We start from the raw sequence: 18,844 nt of genomic DNA, 5'->3' as shown, positions 1-18,844 counted from the left end.
AGGAAACCTCTATGAAGCAAGGTGCTCAGACTCCTCCTTTGGAATCTCAAATTCCTCGGAAAAGTCAACAGTAGACTCGCCAGGCAGTAGAGCAGCAGAAAACAGGAAAAGCCTCAGTCTGTGTACAAAGGCGGCTTCTAGCAAGAAGCACATTGAGTACTGCCACTCCATCAACTCCCTGTTTTCCCACAAACAGAGAGTAAATTGTCATCTTCTCATAGAACTATTCAAAAAAACTGAAACATTTTGTAACAGAGCATTTCAATGGCAACAACCACAAGGAGCAGTTTTACACGCTGATTTTACATTTTACAAGCTGATCATTTACATACTAGCCACAAGGATTATCCTAAAAAGAAAAGGAGGGAGGACTTGTGGCACCTTAGAGACTAACCAATCTATTTGAGCATAAGCTTTCGTGAGCTACAGCCACAAGTCCTCCTTTTCTTTTTGCGAAGACAGACTAACACGGCTGCTACTCTGAAACCTAAAAAGAAAAGGAGTACTTGTGGCACCTTAGAGACTAACGAATGTATTTGAGCATAAGTAGTTCACGAAAGCTTGCGCTCAAATAAATTTGTTAGTCTCTAAGGTGCCACAAGTACTCCTTTTCTTTTTGCAAATACAGACTAACATGGCTGCTACTCTGAAACAAGGGTTATCCTGTTTCTCCTAGAAGTGAAGATAAATACAATAAGAAATCCGTTAACACATGCATATCACATACTTCTGAGAAAGTTCTGAGCTAACTGAATTTAGAGACTGGTTTCAGAGTAACGTGTTAGTCTGTATTCGCAAAAAGAAAAGGAGTACTTGTGGCACCTTAGAGACTAACCAATTTATTTGAGCACAAGCTTTCGTGAGCTACAGCTCACTTCATCGGATGCATACTGTGGAAAATACAGAAGATGTTTTTATACACACAAACCATGAAAAAATGGGTGTTTATCACTTCAAAAGGTTTTCTCTCCCCCCACCCCAGTCTCCTGCTGGTAATAGCTTATCTAAAGCGATCACTCTCCTTACAATGTGTATGATAATCAAGGTGGGCCATTTCCAGCACAAATCCAGGTTTTCTCCAACCCAGGCCCCCCCCCCCCGCCCAACCCACTCTCCTGTTGGTAATAGCTTATCCTGATCACAAAGCTATTACCAACAGGAGAGTGGCGGGGGGGGGGGGGGGGGGGGGGGGGGGGGGGGGGGGGGGACACCTGGATTTGTGCTGGAAATGGCCCACCTTGATTATCATACACATTGTAAGGAGAGTGATCACTTTAGATAAGCTATTACCAGCAGGAGAGTAGGGTGGGGGGAGAGAAAACCTTTTGTAGGGATAAACACCCATTTTTTCATGGTTTGTGTGTATAAAAACATCTTCTGTATTTTCCACTGAATGCATCCGATGAAGTGAGCTGTAGCTCACGAAAGCTTATGCTCAAATAATTGGTTAGTCTCTAAGGTGCCACAAGTACTCCTTTTCTTTTTGTGAATATAGAGACTGAGAATGGAATGGTCTGCCACAGCATTTGCTACTACAGGGCTATATATATTTGCCTTTTCCCTGTCCATCACTCCTTCAGTAGTTAACTGTGGAAAATTCAAGTTCTTGGAATGTGTAAATTCCGAATACTGTTTTTAATATATTATTGTATCTTCAGTAGCAACAAAAGGAGTGTGTTAATCTAGAAACAAAAGCATACTGAACATACTCTGGGTACATATATTATGTATCCCTTAAAATGTAATAGTCTGTGTATACCTGTGCTTTATATTATAAACACTCATATATTTTCCTTTTAACATTATTTCAGAGAAATCAATGTTCAGCAATAAGTAAATACAAGCTAGCAAAAATAAGCATGTGAAAAATGTAATTTGAATGAAGACCATTTGAATGAAGTCCACTGCAAATTCCATATTTTAATTAAATGATCAGTCCATATGGGAAATTTCTATAATACACTCACCTAATCCATGTTCATATGCTAGTCTGCACTCTACAATAAGTATAATTCCTTACATATGTACCAATGACCCCTTTGTTAACATTTACCAGCAAACAGAATCCCAGTCACATGCCATAAAATGCCTTTTTTCAAAAAACTCTAAAAGCTGCAGAAGTAAAACTCTAAGAAAACACAATTACACACCTGACCAATCTGACATGGCACAATATAACCAAATCAGAGCTTCATCAAAATATCATTTTTACATTCCTTATCTTTTCTGACTCGGTATTTCATGGGAGGCCTGGGGGTGGGGAGGTCCTGATCCTTACTCAGTCTTGCTTTTTAAGAAGTCTCACTGATTCTAATGGGACTATTCAGAAGGTAAAGGACTATTCATTGACTATTCAGGCCATGACCATACAACCTTTATACAAACAAAACTTCCACTGAATTCAGTGGAAGTTTTGCCTAAGAAAGGACTGTAGGATGAGACTGTAAATGTTAAATTGATTAAAAACTGCAAGGATGTTAATAGCAAGAAATAGAGTGAAAAATGCATGACCGTAACTTATTCCCTAGACTCTGCTGCCATTCATCAGCTGCTCATGTTATGTTCTTGTGGTTTATGAAGTCTCCAGAGCTGATCCCATGAATTACAACAAAGTGTGAATTCAATGGCTATTATCCTATACAGTATATAATTCTCAAGACATGCCTTTGGTATTTCAGGTCAGCTGCCACAGCAAAACCTGCGGTGCTGTTTTGTCTCTTGTAGATACAATGGACTTAATTCCATATTTCTTTGCTTTCACGGATGTTTCTTGCATACTTTGGTTGAGAGAAGTGCTGCTACCCACAGAACTTACATGGCAACACACAAGGGACAAGCATGTGTACTGATAGCATAACAAATGTGCAACTGTCTGGGACTTTGGCATCTTGCCAACCATAACCCCAAGGCCAACTGAGACATCACAGGAACAGAGGAGGTAGAACTCCAAGCCGCCCTGCTCCAAAAGCATAAACCCTCCTCTTCTCCCACTTACACTACTATATTCTGTTAGCAGCACAGGGGCTTGATGACACACAACTCAGTAGTTCCCATTCTATCCAATAGTAAGCAGTTGTGCACATGCACGCTAGCTAATTCACTATATTTTTTTCAAAAAGAACAGGAGGACTTGTGGCACCTTACAGACTAACACATTTATTTGAGCATAAGCTTTCGTGAGCGACAGCTCACTTCATCGGATAAATTCAGTGGGGGAGGGGGGAAGGTACCACAAGTCCTCCTTTTCTTTTTGCGAATACAGACTAACACAGCTGCTACTCTGAAACCTGTCCTATTTGTTTCAGTAATCCTTGTATATACATATTTAAATTGAACTTCTTTCAAGATCTGTCCTATGAGCAACTTAAAAAAAAACCACCAGGAACTAAACCTGAACAATGATTTCTCCTTAGGGTTTTCCCACATACACAGGATTTGTCAAAACAAGGATATAACAGTAGGAGGAAAGAGTAGAACCATAAAAAGTCAGTGTTTAACATATGGAGGAGGAAGATTTTGCAAACTATAACTCTCCGCCTCTTTAACGAACTTTGACAGGTTTCAGAATAGCAGCTGTGTTAGTCTGTATCCGCAAAAAGAAAAGGAGTACTTGTGGCACCTTAGAGACTAACAAATTTATTTGAGCGTAAGCTTAAGCATATGTAGCTCAAGAAAGCTTATGCTCAAATAAATTTGTTAGTTAGTCTCTAAGGTGCCACAAGTCCTCCTTTTCTTTTAACGAACTTAGAATTTTTCAGGATGAATCACCACCAGAACAAGATTTTGTAGGTAAAGAGTTTAATCACCCCCATCGCTAAGCATTTCACTTTGACGGTGCAATAATAAACCGCTTTGCCTTTGTAAATTTAGCCTGTCAGGGCACTTTCCCCAGAAGACCTTCACAGCCTATCCTCTAAGCTACGCAAGGGCAGAAGGGAGAGTCTGGGAGGAGGATGGCCGAGGAGGAGCCTTGGAGGAGGATGGTGAACCCTTCCCACTTTTCTATAGGCAGCTTGTGCCATGTGGCTGATCTGGTGTCCCCCAGCAGCCAATCCGAAACGGAGCCGGCAAAAGCGACAGCTTCATTCAAAAAAGAACAGGATGGAACCGCAAATTTACAGTCGTTTGCCTCTGGGCCAGGTTTTGCGGGAGGAAAGCGGCAGGGCAGGACCCGCGCCTGTTACCCAGGGGATATGGATATAATTCGCCCCCAACACACACGCGCGCTGCGCTGCTCTCCCCAAGGCTCAACGCTGCATCCGCCCCTTCCGGCAAGAGGGAGAAGCCTATCTCCGAGCCGCAGCCGGGGCCGGGGCTGTGATTCGGCCCCCGGGGAAACGCCGGCGGAGAGGGACAGCAGGGCTGGGAGACGTCTCTCCAGCCTACGCGCGGTGCCGAGGGCTCCCCGTGTGCCAGCTCCCCCGAGTCCCCGGACAGGACTGGTTTCTAGGCCGGCCACACACACGCACACACACCCCGGGGGTAGAAAACTCCTTTCCAAACACAGGGACTCGCGCCCTGGGAGCCAAGCGCCGCCGGGTGCCCCCGTGCAATGCAGGGCGCTCCGGCAGCCTGCAAGAGGCCCCCAGCGGAAGACACGAGCTCGCTCCAGCTCGCCTCTGCCCCACGCACCGCCCGGCACAGCCGACCCTCCCCGCGGCCAATCCGGCACCCCCGCCCAGCGGAGACCCCCCCCCCCCCCCCGGCGGCCGGCTGGCGGCCCCGCTGCGCGCCTGCCTGCGAGCGGGGCGTCCGGCCGGCAGCGCGGCTCGGGCACTCACGGCAGTCCGCCTCGTCGCTGTTGTCCGAGCAGTCGTCGTCCTCGTCGCATTTCCAGACGGCGGGGATGCAGCGCTCGTTCCGGCACTGGAACTGGTCCTCCTCGCACTCCTTGGCGGCGCCTGCGGGCGGCAGAGGCAGAGCCGCGTGGGCTAGGGCGCGCTTCCCGGCCGTGCCCACCCCAGCCCCGGGCGTGCTTTGCAGGCCGCATCCTCCCGGCCCGGGGCTTCGGGCCACGCTCCCGCCACTGCCTCTAACGCGCCGCGCACACAGCGCTCCCCTGGAGAGGGGCACGGCATGGGGGGGGCGCTGGTTTGCATGGGGGGAGGCATGTGTTTAATAACAAAAGGACAATGCACCTCTGCTTAAAGTAGGTTACCATAATCCCCTTCTCCCCGGCTAAATATATCCCCCGTTTGAAAAGCGGCATCGTGCACACACCAAGCATCTAATTCACTCACTGCGGGAAATAACCCGGCATTGATTTCAGGGCAAAAGGAGGTTGGAGGGAAGGGTAAGGAAATGCCACCGTAAAAGCACCAACGACCTAGCGGCTATTCATTGTCAGTGCAAAAGGCAGATCGCATGTTGAGGGACCATTGTCAGCTTCTCCGTTTATCTAAATATTTTCCTTCCCCCACAACATGGAAACTGACCCCAACCTGAAGCTGAGAAGGGGACCTGCTCCTTTGCAGAGAGGGAGCGGGGCTCCTGGGTTTGGTTTACGGGTGACCAGACACATCTTCCCTTAGCTTAAAAGATGAATTCCTGTCACTACCGGTCGGCAGGCATCGGTGATAGCCTTTCCCTTCAAACAAGGTGTCAGCCCTTCCCCCCAGTATAGCACGGATCAAAGTTAAGGGAACCCCTGCAAACTGGCTTCCCGTGCAGGGCCAGGAATCCCACACACAGCGCGTGCAACCGGGAGTCAAAAGGGAGAGGGAGAGACCCAGGCAAATGCATGGCTTGCACTTGCTCAGGTCCCAGGGATGCTGTGTGGTTACCCCCCGACACGCGCGCGCACACATGCAGAGGACATGGACACGGGGATCCCGACCCACCTTTGCCAGTGTGCAGCTTGATCAGCAGCAGATGGAAGAGCAGCAGCCGGGTTAGTCCTGGGGGGCACATGGCGCTCTCTCCTTCCGCGTGATAATGCCTTGAGTGCTGCTTGCATGCAGCCGGGCTTCCTGCCTTCGCTAACGGAGTGTTTACTGTCGGCGGCTGCCCTGCTTGCTTCCTCCAGCGTGTGTGCATTGAAATGGGAGTCGGTGACGTTTCTGCTGGGCGGGCTGTCTGTGCGCTCCAGACCTGTGCGTGCCCGGTCTGCGCACGGAGGGAGACCAGGTGCCACGTGGGGATGAGGAATACCGGGAGAAAGCGCTGGGGCAATGCTGCCACAGACGGTACTGTTTCTTCCCCCCGCTTTTTTTTTTTTCTGAAGCATGGATGGTTTTGCTTTGCTAGCCTGACCCCACTCCTGGAAAAGCAAATGCATTGTTGAGCTGAGCAGGCGTAGGGGGCAGGGTACCACACCACAGATAATGTTGGACCTTCATTTTATATTACTCAGGCTGGCAGAGGGGCAAAGCGAATCTCCATTCCCAAGGGCAGCTAAAAATAGTCTCCAGTCCATCATTTCTTTAATTGGACAAGGCCTCAGTTTCCTCACCTTTAAAATTAATAAATGGAATATTAAGCAACCAGCAGATTGCAAAAGGAAATGCTGCAGCAGTAAAAAGAGATTATTTTCAGACCAACTAGTTCTGTTTGTTTGAGGGGAACAGAGGTGCAAGGCCAATGTCTGTTCTCATTTCTACCATACAGCCCCACTGACCAGCCTTGCACCAGTGTAGCTGAGAGCAGAATTTAGCCCATATTATTTGATTGCCTTGGGGATACTAATAAATACAATAACTATCACCTAGCTCAGAGGTAAGATAACAATATGTCTTTGTTCCTGGTATATAAAATAATAAACAAATATGGAGTGACCCCCACTAAAGTCAATGGTGTTACACTGATTTTACAGTGGGTTTAAAAGCTACACACAAGAGGCCAAATTCTGCCCAAATTTAACAGCATTGCATGCTATAAATCAAGGTTGAATATAGCCATTGCGCTTCAGAAAACAAACTGTAGGAAACATACTGGTGTTTGCCATCTTCTTTCCTATGTTAGAGACCTCAGAGACAGGTTACATAATAAATTAAGTGTAATATTTCTGTTTCTGAAATCTTGTATATAATACACTAAATGCAAATAACACACTTCTATAATATAGGGCCACATCCTCGGTTGATTTAAATCTGTAGATATGCTGATTCACAGTGAAGATCTGGCCCATGATCTTAATTTTATTAAGTAAATGAAACAAACATGTGCTGTTTTAATGTCTTTAGGAAAATAGTAAGTCAGTTACACACTGGGTGTTTTCTTCATTATTTTAGCTTTCTTGTAAAACAGGGATTTCCTGACTGTCCTACCCACATAACCTTCTGCACTTTATTGTAGTCAAATTATAAAGAGAAGAAACTGTAAAACATTCCAGAGGTGGTAATCTCCTATTTAATGGAGAGGTAATCTGTGTTGTTCCACATGCCAATACAGCTTGTTCAGCAAATGGAATGAAAACAAGTTTATAAACTCTATGGCATAGGGACCATGTCTACATCTCTGTACAGAGGGCCCCCGATCCTGATCACAGCCTCTGGGCTCTACTGTAATCATAAATATTTGATTGTGCTAAATTAGCCTTGCAGTGCAATTCACACTTCTAGAATTAAGGTCATTTCAGTACTCTTATTGTCAATGATGTTTTTCAGGGAATAGTAACAGTTTTAACAATTCACAACAGAGTTAAAACTGTTAGACATCAAGATCTTAAGTCTTGGACTGATTTTTTTTAAACAATTTTGAAGAAATTGCAGTCCACTTCAAAATATTAAACCGATGTAACAGAGTTGTAAAAGGTTTCCCACTTAATTAAAAAAAAAATCCTTAAATGAGGAACAATCCTGCACTTCTCACTCAGGCAAAAGTTCCACTGACTTCAAACTGGGTGCACAATTAAAAATGCATTTGCTTCTTTAAACAGAAAATTTGCAAGCTAATAGTCAATGGAGTGACTAATGTGTTTGAATAACATGAAGAGGAAAATAGCTAATTGTTGAATTACTTCAGTGACAACTTGCAATGTATTAACAGGTTTCAGAGTAGCAGCCGTGTTAGTCTGTATTCGCAAAAAGAAAAGGAGTACTTGTGGCACCTTAGAGACTAACCAATTTATTTGAGCATAAGCTTTCGTGAGCTACAGCTCACTTCATCGGATGCATTCATGTATTAACAATTATTCAACAAATATTTCTTAATTTTTAGAATGCAAATATAGTGCACATTTGTGCTGGTGGGATTGCTGTGACAGATTATAATAAATACCTCATTTGCTTTGAGCTATTATAATCCATCAGGTCAAACCTCTCTTTTAAAAAATGTGTCAAAATATAGATTTACGATAGTTTTACAAATCCTGGTCTCATTCCTCTCTCTCTCTCTCTCTCTCTCTCTCTCTAAATAGTGTACATCAGAGGTAACTCCAGTTAAGACAGAGGACCTACACTGGTGAAGAAAGAGCATAAGTGAGAGGAGAAAAAGGTCCAGAAACTGATAAATTTGACTTTTGGTGTGTTTTGTTGTTGTTGTTTTTTTTTTAAACACAATTTTGCTAAAATGGCGTCCTTTAAAAGAGACAAAGAAAAATGCTGTCAACAGTTAATCCTCTACCCCAACAGTTTGCTTTGGTATCACCTGGCCCACGGAATGCCCATGGCCTCTCCTGGGCAGGCCCCAGCCATAGGGGTTACCTGTGCCATCTCATGGACAGCCAAAGTATATCACAGGAAGTGCAAAGGCAAGAGGAACTAGGCTAGAGGGAGATAAGGAAACTGACAGTTTGGGGACTAAGTGAGAAACTAAATCCAGTTCCATCTGATATGTTCCAATAGTTTAACAAAAGCAATTCACTGAAACCTGAGGTTCCCTTCTTCCTTGAGAATGCTACACTGCTCACCATATTTCCCTAGATGGCTTCAAATTAACCTTCCCCCACTTCATTTCTCTCACTCTGGAGTCCTTATATCACAGGGGTGGCCAAACTTACTGACCCTCTGAGCCGCATCCTCAGAATCTTCAGAAGTTCATAGATTCATAGATATTTAGGTCAGAAGGGACCATTATGATCATCTAGTCTGACCTCCTGCACAACGCAGGCCACAGAATTTCACCCACCACTCCTACAAAAAAACCTCACACCTATATCTGTGCTATTGAAGTCCTCAAATTGTAGTTTAAAGACCTCAAGGAGCAGAGAATCCTCCAGCAAGTGACCCGTGCCCCATGCTACAGAGGAAGGCGAAAAACCTCCAGGGCCTCTTCCAATCTGCCCTGGAGGAAAATTCCTTCCCGACCCCAAATATGGCGATCAGCTAAACCCTGAGCATATGGGCAAGATTCATCAGCCAGATACTACAGAAAATTCTTTCCCGGGTAACTTGGATCTTACCCCATCTAAAACCCATCACAGGCCATTGGGCCTATTTACCATGAATATTTAATTACCAAAGCCATGTTATCCCATCATACCAAGTTCAAGAGCCAGGGCTGGGGCTCAGGGCTTCAGCCCCGCGTAAGGTGCCTTGTGGATCTTGGGTCTTCAGCCCTGCTCCTGCTGAAGCCCCGAGTCCCGGCAGGTGCGCCCCACAGGGCTGAAGCCCCGAGTCCCGGCAGGTGCGCCCCACAGGGCTGAAGCCCCGAGTCCTGGCAGGTGCGCCCCACAGGGCTGAAGCCCCAAGACCTCCCCTCCCCACCGAGCAGAAGTCCCTACTCCACCACCCTGCTGCAAGGCAGAGGTCCCAAGCTCCCCCGAGTCTGGTAGGTGGAGAATGGGGGGAAGTGCGTGGGGGGGGCTCCACGAACCGCACGTTAACTGTAAAAGAACTGCATGCGGCTCACGAGCCACGGTTTGGCCACCCCTGCTATAGCACAACCAACAATCTTTCAGATAAGGAGAAGAACAAGACAGGGCTGCCTTAGCCTTTGTGGACACTTCTTGTTATTCAGCTGGAAGAGACTTTTAAGTCACAAGAAGGTTTTTACTTTCCATCCCCACCTCAAGGTTGCCCACGCTGCCTCCGTGGTACTTCCAGATGCTATGGCTTTAGGGCCCAATCCACCTCTCACTGCAGTCAATAGAAATCTTATCAGTTAATTTTAATGAGAGTTAGACTGGACCCTTGTAAGAAGGGGGAGAAATCAGGAGTAGATTTCAAATCCAAGTCTTCTGCATGTCTGAGGAGTACTGCCAAGGGGCCAGGCCGCTTTCTGCCATGTTACAGTGTTGAATCAGTGAAAGCTGAAAGAAATGCAAAAAGTAAACCAAGAGCACAGTTAGTGATAAGTACATGGGAATTTTTAGAATTGTTTCGCTTTAAACAATCTATGGTGGTGTTAGTAACATAGGTAAATAAATTTGCTAATTACAACACATGATTTGTAAATTGACAATGTCACTTGAAAGCTACCACTTAATTCTTTAGTGCCTCTGTGCTGGTAACACCCAGGTGCTGCAGAACAGCAGATGGAGTATGTTAGACCACTTACTGCTCTTATGTTCCTGAAGTGCTTAGGCACAAGAATAGGGATAGAATAGAAGCACTGATGCTGAATTTTTTTTATATTTGTGTGTAAGTTACACATTCAGGGTGTGTTCCATTCCCCATGTGAACTATTCATATAGGCCCCAGTTCTGCAAAGACTTATGCATGTGTATAAATCTCTGCAGGATCAGAGCAATAAGGCCCAATTCTGTGAGGTGCTGAGCTCTCTCGACTCCACTGGCCCCATGAGGAGGCTCTAAGAACCCTGAAAGACTAGGGCCATAACTTTTTTAAAGTATTAACAACACCCAGGAGAAAATAGTCAAAATGAGAATTTAGAACAATATCTGCATGGAATGGTTCTTGTAATATTGATGAGGTTTTTACACAAGGTCAGAAAACTTTAAATACAGTCTTGCTTTCAAGATAGGGAGAAGTCATAGACTCAGTTCTAAATGGCATACAGAACCTACGTAGCTTAATTCACATTCCATCAATAAGGAAAGATAAATAGATAGATGCTTGACAAGATTGCTACTTTTTAAAAAAGGGATGGCCCATTAAAAAGCCAATGTCTGATTCAGAAGGCTGTTCTTCCTGCTTCCTCATTTGGTTTATTAGCTTGTCTTTAATAATATTTTTCAAGGTAGCATGTTAGTTCCTTTGCTCTCATCACTGTTAATTGCTAAACCACCAGAAAATGGATGCACATACCCAAAAAATTTGCTGTGTCAGAAATGAATAATTAATCTCTCGAAGAGAATAATTCAAATTCATTTTTAAAAATCCTTCCAATTTTTTTTAAAAAGTGAGTCATTCTATAATAAGAGACACAGAACCCTATTCTGATTTCACATACTTTGGGCCTGATTCTGCCACACTTCCTTACTTTGATTAGTTCCTTCTCTGCAAATGATACCATTTAAATCAATGGAAGTACCGATGGAGTATGTCAATGGGGATAATCCCAATTTATCTCAATGTAAGCAGGATGAGAATCTAGCCCAATGCTGTTCAGAAGAATTATCTACTGCTTTCAGGAGTTAAGAAACACTTGTTTCTTCAAAGCTAAGAAATTCTACTGCAAATATTTCAAAAGAAAAGAGCTGACCCCATTTTCTTCATGTGTAGCATCCACTGATTTGTCTGTGTGCACACTCTCAGAGCAATCATTCCTTTAAACACAGTTTTCAGAAAATCATGTCCTTTCAAATCTCCTGCCTGTTACATCATGTTGTGACCATGGTGCTTGATGCATCAGACCCTTTGGCATTTTGTCATATCACATAAGAAGTCAGTAAGTGATGGATGCATCCCAGAGTAACATGTCCTAAAGACATCATTTTCAGAAATACTGCATGTAACACCCCACCCCTGCACACAAACAAGTCTCACTTCACAACACCTTTTTATTTTTAGTTTTTTTTCTTGCTAAAACCTGTGAGCAAATTTAGCATTCTTGAAAGTGAGAGGCTAATTTAAATGGATCAAGCCTGACATAGTGGAAGCAGTTATATGTAGCATTTGCCATCCCCACACAAGTGCCAATACACCCAGCTCCTGGTTTGCCGCACCTCTTCTGTTTCCATCCCAGGATTCCCACACAGAGGGCCGGCCTTATGGAAAACTGGTGAACTTGTATTTTGGCGCCCCAGCCCTCATGGGCGTGGCGACCCCTCCATTGCTCCTGGCCCCCATAGGTGCCCCCCATTGGCCATTGCCCCTGAGGGTGCCCCAGGCTCCCCACCCCCTGCCCTGTGCCCCTTTCACCCCCTCCTACACTCCTAACTCCTGCACTGTGCCCCCTTTGCTCCAATCTCAGCACCCCCCTCCTGCACCCCAATCCCTGCCCTTTGCCCCTAACCCCTGCACCGCCCCCTCCTTCGCCCGCATGCGGAAACTGACCTGGATGCATGGAGCAGTTGGCATTGCTGCTCACTCCCCCCTTCAAACACTGCTTTTCCGCACACCCTAGGGGGCTGTGAGGGGCGGGATTGAGGAGCGACATCAGGTCTCCCTGCATCCAGGTCACTTTCCTCACCCGGCCTGCATCAGGGGAGGACAGGAGAGCAGCAGCGTAGATGGGGAAAGTGACCTGGATGCATAGAGCACTTGGTGTTGCTTCTCACTTCCCTCTCTACAGCCCCCTTGGGGGGCACGGAGGAACGTTGGGGAGGGGAGCAGTATCTGTGTGTCACAGCTCGCTTCCCCCCCCACCCCCAGTTCCTCTGCCAGGAGGAAGCAGGGAGAACTCTGGGCGGCCCTCCCCAACACGGCACTCCCCTGCCAGCCTGGATCAGTTTCTGACTCTACACCAGCACCGCACACCTCTGCACTGCCTCATGGCTCCCACTTGTCCACAGTGCCCCTGGGTGATTGCCCAGGTGGCCAACCCCTAAGGCTGGCCCTGCCCACACAGCTCTGCCAAGGCACCACACTCCTGATCCATCACACTCATATCATTCTATCCCTGGACTTTCCCACAGCACTTCAGTCCTTAACTGCAGTACCCCTACTATTGTCTACTAGTTTTGAGGACCTCAGAATGTCAAGTCTAATCTCAGAATTAGTTTTTTTCTGTAAGTTTCTAGCCCTTTTTCTTCTGAATTCAACTTGGAAAATATAAGCCAATCACTAGAGTTGAACATTGGTTACTGTTGTTATTCCTAAAGATGACTGGTTATTGGTATCCCCCTACAGTTACCCATCCCAGGGCAGGTCTTTGTGAAATAGGTCCCTCAATTCTTGGGCAGAGGGAAGTACAGGACACCAGGCCAATACGTAGCTGTTAAGGAAAATGCCAAAGGGGCTTCTGCTGATGGTACTAGGCCTGCTGCATGCTGCCACCCAGCTGTGCAGACTCCTATGCTAAACAGTCAATGAGGACTCTGGCCACATCATCGTAGAATAGCTCAGTAATATTAGTGGAATCCTAGTTTAGAGGACCAGGCACAGAACTGAGGTCAAAAGAATCCTGCACTCTAATACCAGCTGGGGCACAGATTCCTCTGTGGCCCTCAGGTCCAACCCAATTTCCCAATGAAGTCACTGGGAGTTTTTCCATTTGCTTCAGTGGCAACTGGATTGATTCCTTAGTCAAGACATTTAACCTTTCTGCATTAGTTTCCACATCTGCAAAATGGGAATAAAACTCTCCTATGAGGCATACAAGTATTTATTATAATTAGTTACAGTTCTGCTGTCAGCTACACTGGAGTATACCAAATAACTCCATTCAACAATGCATTTATTCTGGATTTACAAACATTGGGTAAAATTCTGCTCTCAGTATAAAGAGCCAAAATTCAACACAAAGCACATAACACACTCTAAAGCACATAACACACTCTAAACCCAGCATCTCTCCCTGCCCCACACTTGTCCTTCTATGTAAAGATCAATAGAGCTTGGGAGGAGGTAAAAAAAATCACTCCTCTAACCCTCCCCCAAATCTTCAGGCAGCCTAGTGCATAGTGGTCGACAGGAGTCTATTACTTTGTGGGGTGTGGAATTGTTTCATAGTTCACCCCAAAATGCTAAAGCCTCTCAAGCATAAACTGGCATTTGTGCACTGGGAATACATGGAGAGTAACATGCTAATCCAGGACTTCAGAGGTAAAATGTTAACACAGTGAGTCATTCTGCCATCTCACACAGATATGCCTTGTCTACACGGCCACTTTACAGCACTGCAACTTACTCACTCAGGGGTGTGAAAAACCATCCCCCTGAGCGCTGCAAGTTTCAGCACTGTAAAGTAGCAGTGTAGACAGTGCACCAACGCTGGGAGCTACTCCCCTCATGGGAGTGGTTTTTTTACACTCTCCCAGCGCTGGTGCCGCGACTACACAGCCACGTTAAAGTGCTGCCAGTTGCTAGTGAAGACATAACCATAGAAACACAGCTCCTTAACCAATTTGTACATTTTCTCAACTACACCCCTGAAACAGATAAAGTGAAGATAAATGGTCCAATTTAAAAGGGCAAGTGAGCAAATACTAGTGCTACTGAGGACTGATAACTAGCCTATTGGGCTAGATTGTAATCTCATTTACAGTGGTGTAAATCTAGAGTAGTTCTATTTAAATCATTGGAGTTACTCCAGATTTAAACCAGGGTAACTGAGATCACAATTTGGCTGCGTGTTACAGAAGTCAGGGGAGGGAGAAGAAGGAGGTTGGGTTTTGGTTTCTGGTGGAATCTGTTTCTTTGTTTTGGCTGTTGGGTTTTAAATTGACTTTAAAATCTCTTCTTCTGAAGAATTCTAGTGAATTTTGCACTAATTTATGAGCACTCTGAAGTCAGTGAATGCACAGATGTAAGTCAGTACAGAATTCTTCCCCTTTTTTTTATCTTGCCATGTAACAATAGAGTAATATAACAAGAGTTTAAGCCGTTTGTTAATCATTTGACAATCAGGAACTGTAAATTCTCTTCTGGGTCTCATTCTTTCATTTATCCTACTACTCTAAGAGTCCTGAAAGGATGATGAGAACTGGACCAATTTTGACATAGAGCCTTAGTCAGATATAACTGGCATGGATATGCAGTTTCACTTAGTCAGCCACCCACATTTTTGATTCCCAGCCATCAAACCTCACTCAAAATTGCATTTTATCTACTCTCAGTTTCCCCACTGTGACCAACAGCACCCTATATTCACACCCTACACACCACTGTAATAATCTTTGTACAAAATATGACTGGTAAGGTATCATTTGAAAGCTAATAACTCGCTCATCAATAATATCACGATGAAATGTCTGTAACAACATTATATGTAAACTTATGAAAACCCCCTGTATGATGTTATTAGCACATGTTAAAAACCACACAGCCCTGCCTAGGCAAAAAATTGTTGAACAGGTCTATCCTAAACAAAGAAATGGATGTTTGCCTCAATTTATATATAAGTAGTAAACAGGGGCCTCCACACAGCAGGGAGAGGAGATGGCAGGAGACAGAGCAAATTTCCATTTCAGCAAACTCGGGTAAGGAGAGAGAGAATGGAGCCTCCTTCATCACCAGACTCCATGTCACCTACTTCACTGAATAAACTTTAATTTGAAGGGCAATCTTCAGAAGAATCTACTTCAAAGGTTCACTGGAGTATAAAAGGAGGCAGAAAACCCCAAGTTCTCTTTCTTTCACCTAAGAAGACAAAGGCACCAGCACCTTTGGGCCTGTGGGTGAGATCTTGACCAAGGAAAAGTCAGTCACCATCTTGCTGGAAGACTGGGGGTGAGAAAGGCCATCTTAAACAAAGCCCTGAACCAAAATTTGACACATTAAGTCTAAAACTTTTAGATACTGTAAGCAGGGTCTGCTGTCCCTGACAGCTAGCTGGGAGGGGGAGAGACTTCAAGAGCAAATTGTATTTACATGAACACCTTACTCTGTTTAAAGAAAAGGAGTACTTGTGGCACCTTAGAGACTAACAAATGTATTTGAGCATAAGCTTTCGTGAGCTACAGCTCACTTCATCGGATGCATTCAGCAGATAGAGCGGTGTGCTGCTCAAAGTGATCAACTTTGGCTGGTGTTTGGTTACAAATCACCTTAGTACAGAATGAAGGGGTAGTGAAATGCTGTTACCAATGCTGGCATTATTGTGAATAAAGAGGAGCAGAACTGTGCTTAACCTGTCCCAAATGAGGGGGGTCACCCTCAGCTGAAAGGACCTCGTTAAGCCAGGGGCTCGAATGCCAGAGCCCTGTGGAAGTAAGAGGGGTGGGAACAGGTGTCCCAGTTTCCTGGACTGGTTTAACCTGTTCCCTGTCCCCCCCACACACCCTGTTCAAAGAAAGGGCTAAATAGTCTTCATTAGGAGCCTCTTTGTTATTTTAAATGCTCAATCAGAGCTGAAATCACTTGAGATAGGGCAGTGTTTCTGCAAAGAGTGAAAATTACTGAGGGCTTGGCTACACTTGCAGATGTAGAGCACTGGGAGCTAAACCAGACTTCAGAGACCACAGCAGGGAAAACGCTGCCATGTGTTTACGCTGTCAGCTGCAAGCGCATTGGCAGGCCACATTAGCAGCTCTTGCAACACCACAAAGAGCAGTGCATTGTGGTAGCTATCCCAGTGTGCAAGTGGCTCCAACATGCTTTTCAAATGGGAAGGGATGGAGTGTGACAGGGAGTGTGTTGTGTGTATGTGGGGGGAGAGACAGTGTGTTTTGGGGGGCTGAGAGTGTGTCAGCATGCTGTCTTGTAAGTTCAGACAGAAGCAGACCCTCCTCCCTCCCCCCACACACACTCACAACAGCAGCATTCCACACTAATGGTATGCTTTGTCCCGGAGTACATAAGCATACCGGCTCTCAGAAACAGAGCTTTGAAAGGGGATATCCACATGTCTGCAGCCGATTTCAAAACAATGAGAAGAGGGGTCACTTGACTTCTGGGGATTATGGTACGTTTCCGGAGGCCAATCACAGCACAGTAATGCAACACCTCGTCAACGCTGATGCCCGGGAATTTCAGTGGGCGTGCAGCAAGCTTTATGCTTCTCATGGAGGTGGATTACCAGGAGCGCTCCAGCTGCAGAGTCCAGACGCGACACATGCCTTGCCAGGGTGGACACCTCAGGAGTTAGGGCGCACGCGGCTGCTTTAATGCACTCTAACTTTCAAGTGTAACCAAGCCCTAAGAGACTGATGTGCAGAGGTCATAGCAGAGAGGCAGGTGGCAGCAGAAGGTGACTGACAGTTGGCTGGCGAGGCTGCGAGGAACCATGGCTGATGGGGCAGCCAGATGGTGAGGAGCAACAGCTGGCAGGGCGGCCAGGTGGCGCAGCGAGCGGCCAGCAGGGCAGCTGGCAGAGAGGGGCGGCGAGCAAGTGCCCGAGCAGCGGAGTAAGTAAGGTGCCTCCTTATCACCCCCCTCCACCAAAGGTGGGACGTGAACTCTGCAGATGCACCTCTGAACTCTGGGTCAGCACTGACCAAGGACAGCAACTGTGAGTGCGTGCAAAGAAGGGATGGGCATGTTAAAGGGACTTTTGGGTTGTTGGACTTAAGAACCTGAGGGGAAAAGGACTCTGCCCAACCTACTTGGGGGTGGGTCTTTTGCTCATGGTTTGTTTATGAACCCTCTTTGCGATGTTTTCCCAAATTAATGCCAAGTTACTTCCCTCCTTTTATTAAAAGTTTCTTTTCTACACTCAGACTCCGTGCTTGTGAGAAGGGAACTACTGCCTCTCAGAGGCACCCAGGGGTGGTCTGTAATTTTCCCAGGTTACTGGGTGGGGGCTCGAGCCAGTTCTGTGATGTATCGATGGAAAGGAACCCCTAGATATTGAACCCGGCCCTGGTTGCTGCTGGCTCCACCTGGCAGAAGGGTTACAATACATTTTTAGTTGTATTTGTGACTGTTTCTATCTTTCTCTCATACTTGAATTCCCTTAAAATCCAACTTCTTTTGTTAATAAACTTGTTTTATTTTTTAATCTAAACCTGTCAAGTGCAGTGTTTAAACTGAGCTGTTTGGTAACTCCAGTTAAAGTAGCAAACTGTTGAATATTGACTCTTTACAGGGGTCAACAGATCTTAATATCTGAACGTCCAGGAGATGGGTGGAACAGTGCAGAACACTTGTTTTTAGGGAAAATTTGGGACTGGGAGCATGTTACAAGTAGCAACCAAAGCTGGTGGAAGTCAGAGTGTGAGTGGTGTGTTGCTGACAGGCTGCTGGGGTCAGAGCTGCTGGACCAGGGCTGCACTGCGGGCATACACACACACTCAGGGTGTGACCTGCATTCTGGCAGGCTGTTTGTGAGCAGTCTGGGTTAGGCGCTACAGCAGCAAAGCTGTGTGAGGCACCCAAGGTTGCAGGGTAGGCAGTCACAAAACCCCTCACTGGTCTGGACTGTACCCCAGAATGTGACACCCACCCGTTTAAAAGAAAATACAGATAAAGTAATTCCAGTTTTAAAGAGAATTCCTTTGATTAGTGCTAGCCCTATACATTTTCATTCTATTGCTAATCTCCCCTTTGTAGAGAGAGGCCGGAGAGCGGTGGCTGCACTGATTCAGATGGACAATCACTTCCATCAAAAATACCCTGCTGGAAAAGATCCAGTCTGACAAGTGCAGAAGCCGATGTTTCAAACCCCAGTGCCTCAGCTATTTTTATTTCCCAAAATAATCCAAAGTGAGTAGATGCTGCTTTTCTAAACTAATCTTTTCCCACATTTTATTGGTCAAGGCTGTTCTCAAGTGACAAGTATGAGCCCAGAAGAAAAAACCTTGTAGCAATCAATTTTGTCTTTTGTTGTGTTCTTAAAATCCTAAGCAGCCAAACTCAAATTTTTGGAAAAATAGTACAAGGATTGATCTCCTGTCTGAAATTTTGAGTGTCGAGTTTCAGATAGGAGCATATTCAATTTTTTAAACAGACAAGTTATTAAC

The 18,844-nt window shown here is 45.6% G+C and overlaps 1 protein-coding gene and 1 long non-coding RNA gene across 3 annotated transcripts in view; one reads left to right on the top strand and one right to left on the bottom strand.

Moving 5' to 3' along the window:
• Nucleotides 1-6,036, bottom strand: part of LRP8 (LDL receptor related protein 8) — a 271,670-nt gene extending 265,634 nt beyond the window's left edge. For both annotated transcript variants that reach the window (XM_007062181.4, XM_027824600.3), the window contains exons 1-2: nucleotides 5,841-6,036; nucleotides 4,782-4,901 (exon numbers count right to left, since the gene is read on the bottom strand). In XM_007062181.4, coding sequence (XP_007062243.3) covers nucleotides 4,782-4,901; nucleotides 5,841-6,036 — 316 coding nt within the window. The remainder of the gene's footprint in view (nucleotides 1-4,781; nucleotides 4,902-5,840) is intronic.
• Nucleotides 6,037-6,046: 10 nt separating this feature from the next.
• LOC122466867 lies at nucleotides 6,047-18,599 on the top strand. Its single transcript, XR_006292772.1, has 3 exons — nucleotides 6,047-6,185; nucleotides 8,357-8,461; nucleotides 18,435-18,599. It is a non-coding gene; the product is annotated as an uncharacterized LOC122466867 (long non-coding RNA).
• The last annotated feature ends 245 nt before the right edge of the window (nucleotides 18,600-18,844 follow it).

The sequence above is a fragment of the Chelonia mydas genome, chromosome 8 (assembly GCF_015237465.2).
Source record: "Chelonia mydas isolate rCheMyd1 chromosome 8, rCheMyd1.pri.v2, whole genome shotgun sequence".
Classification (NCBI taxonomy): Eukaryota; Metazoa; Chordata; order Testudines; family Cheloniidae; genus Chelonia; species Chelonia mydas.
Note: the sequence above shows the minus strand (reverse complement) of the source record. Positions and strands in the feature narration are given on the sequence as shown.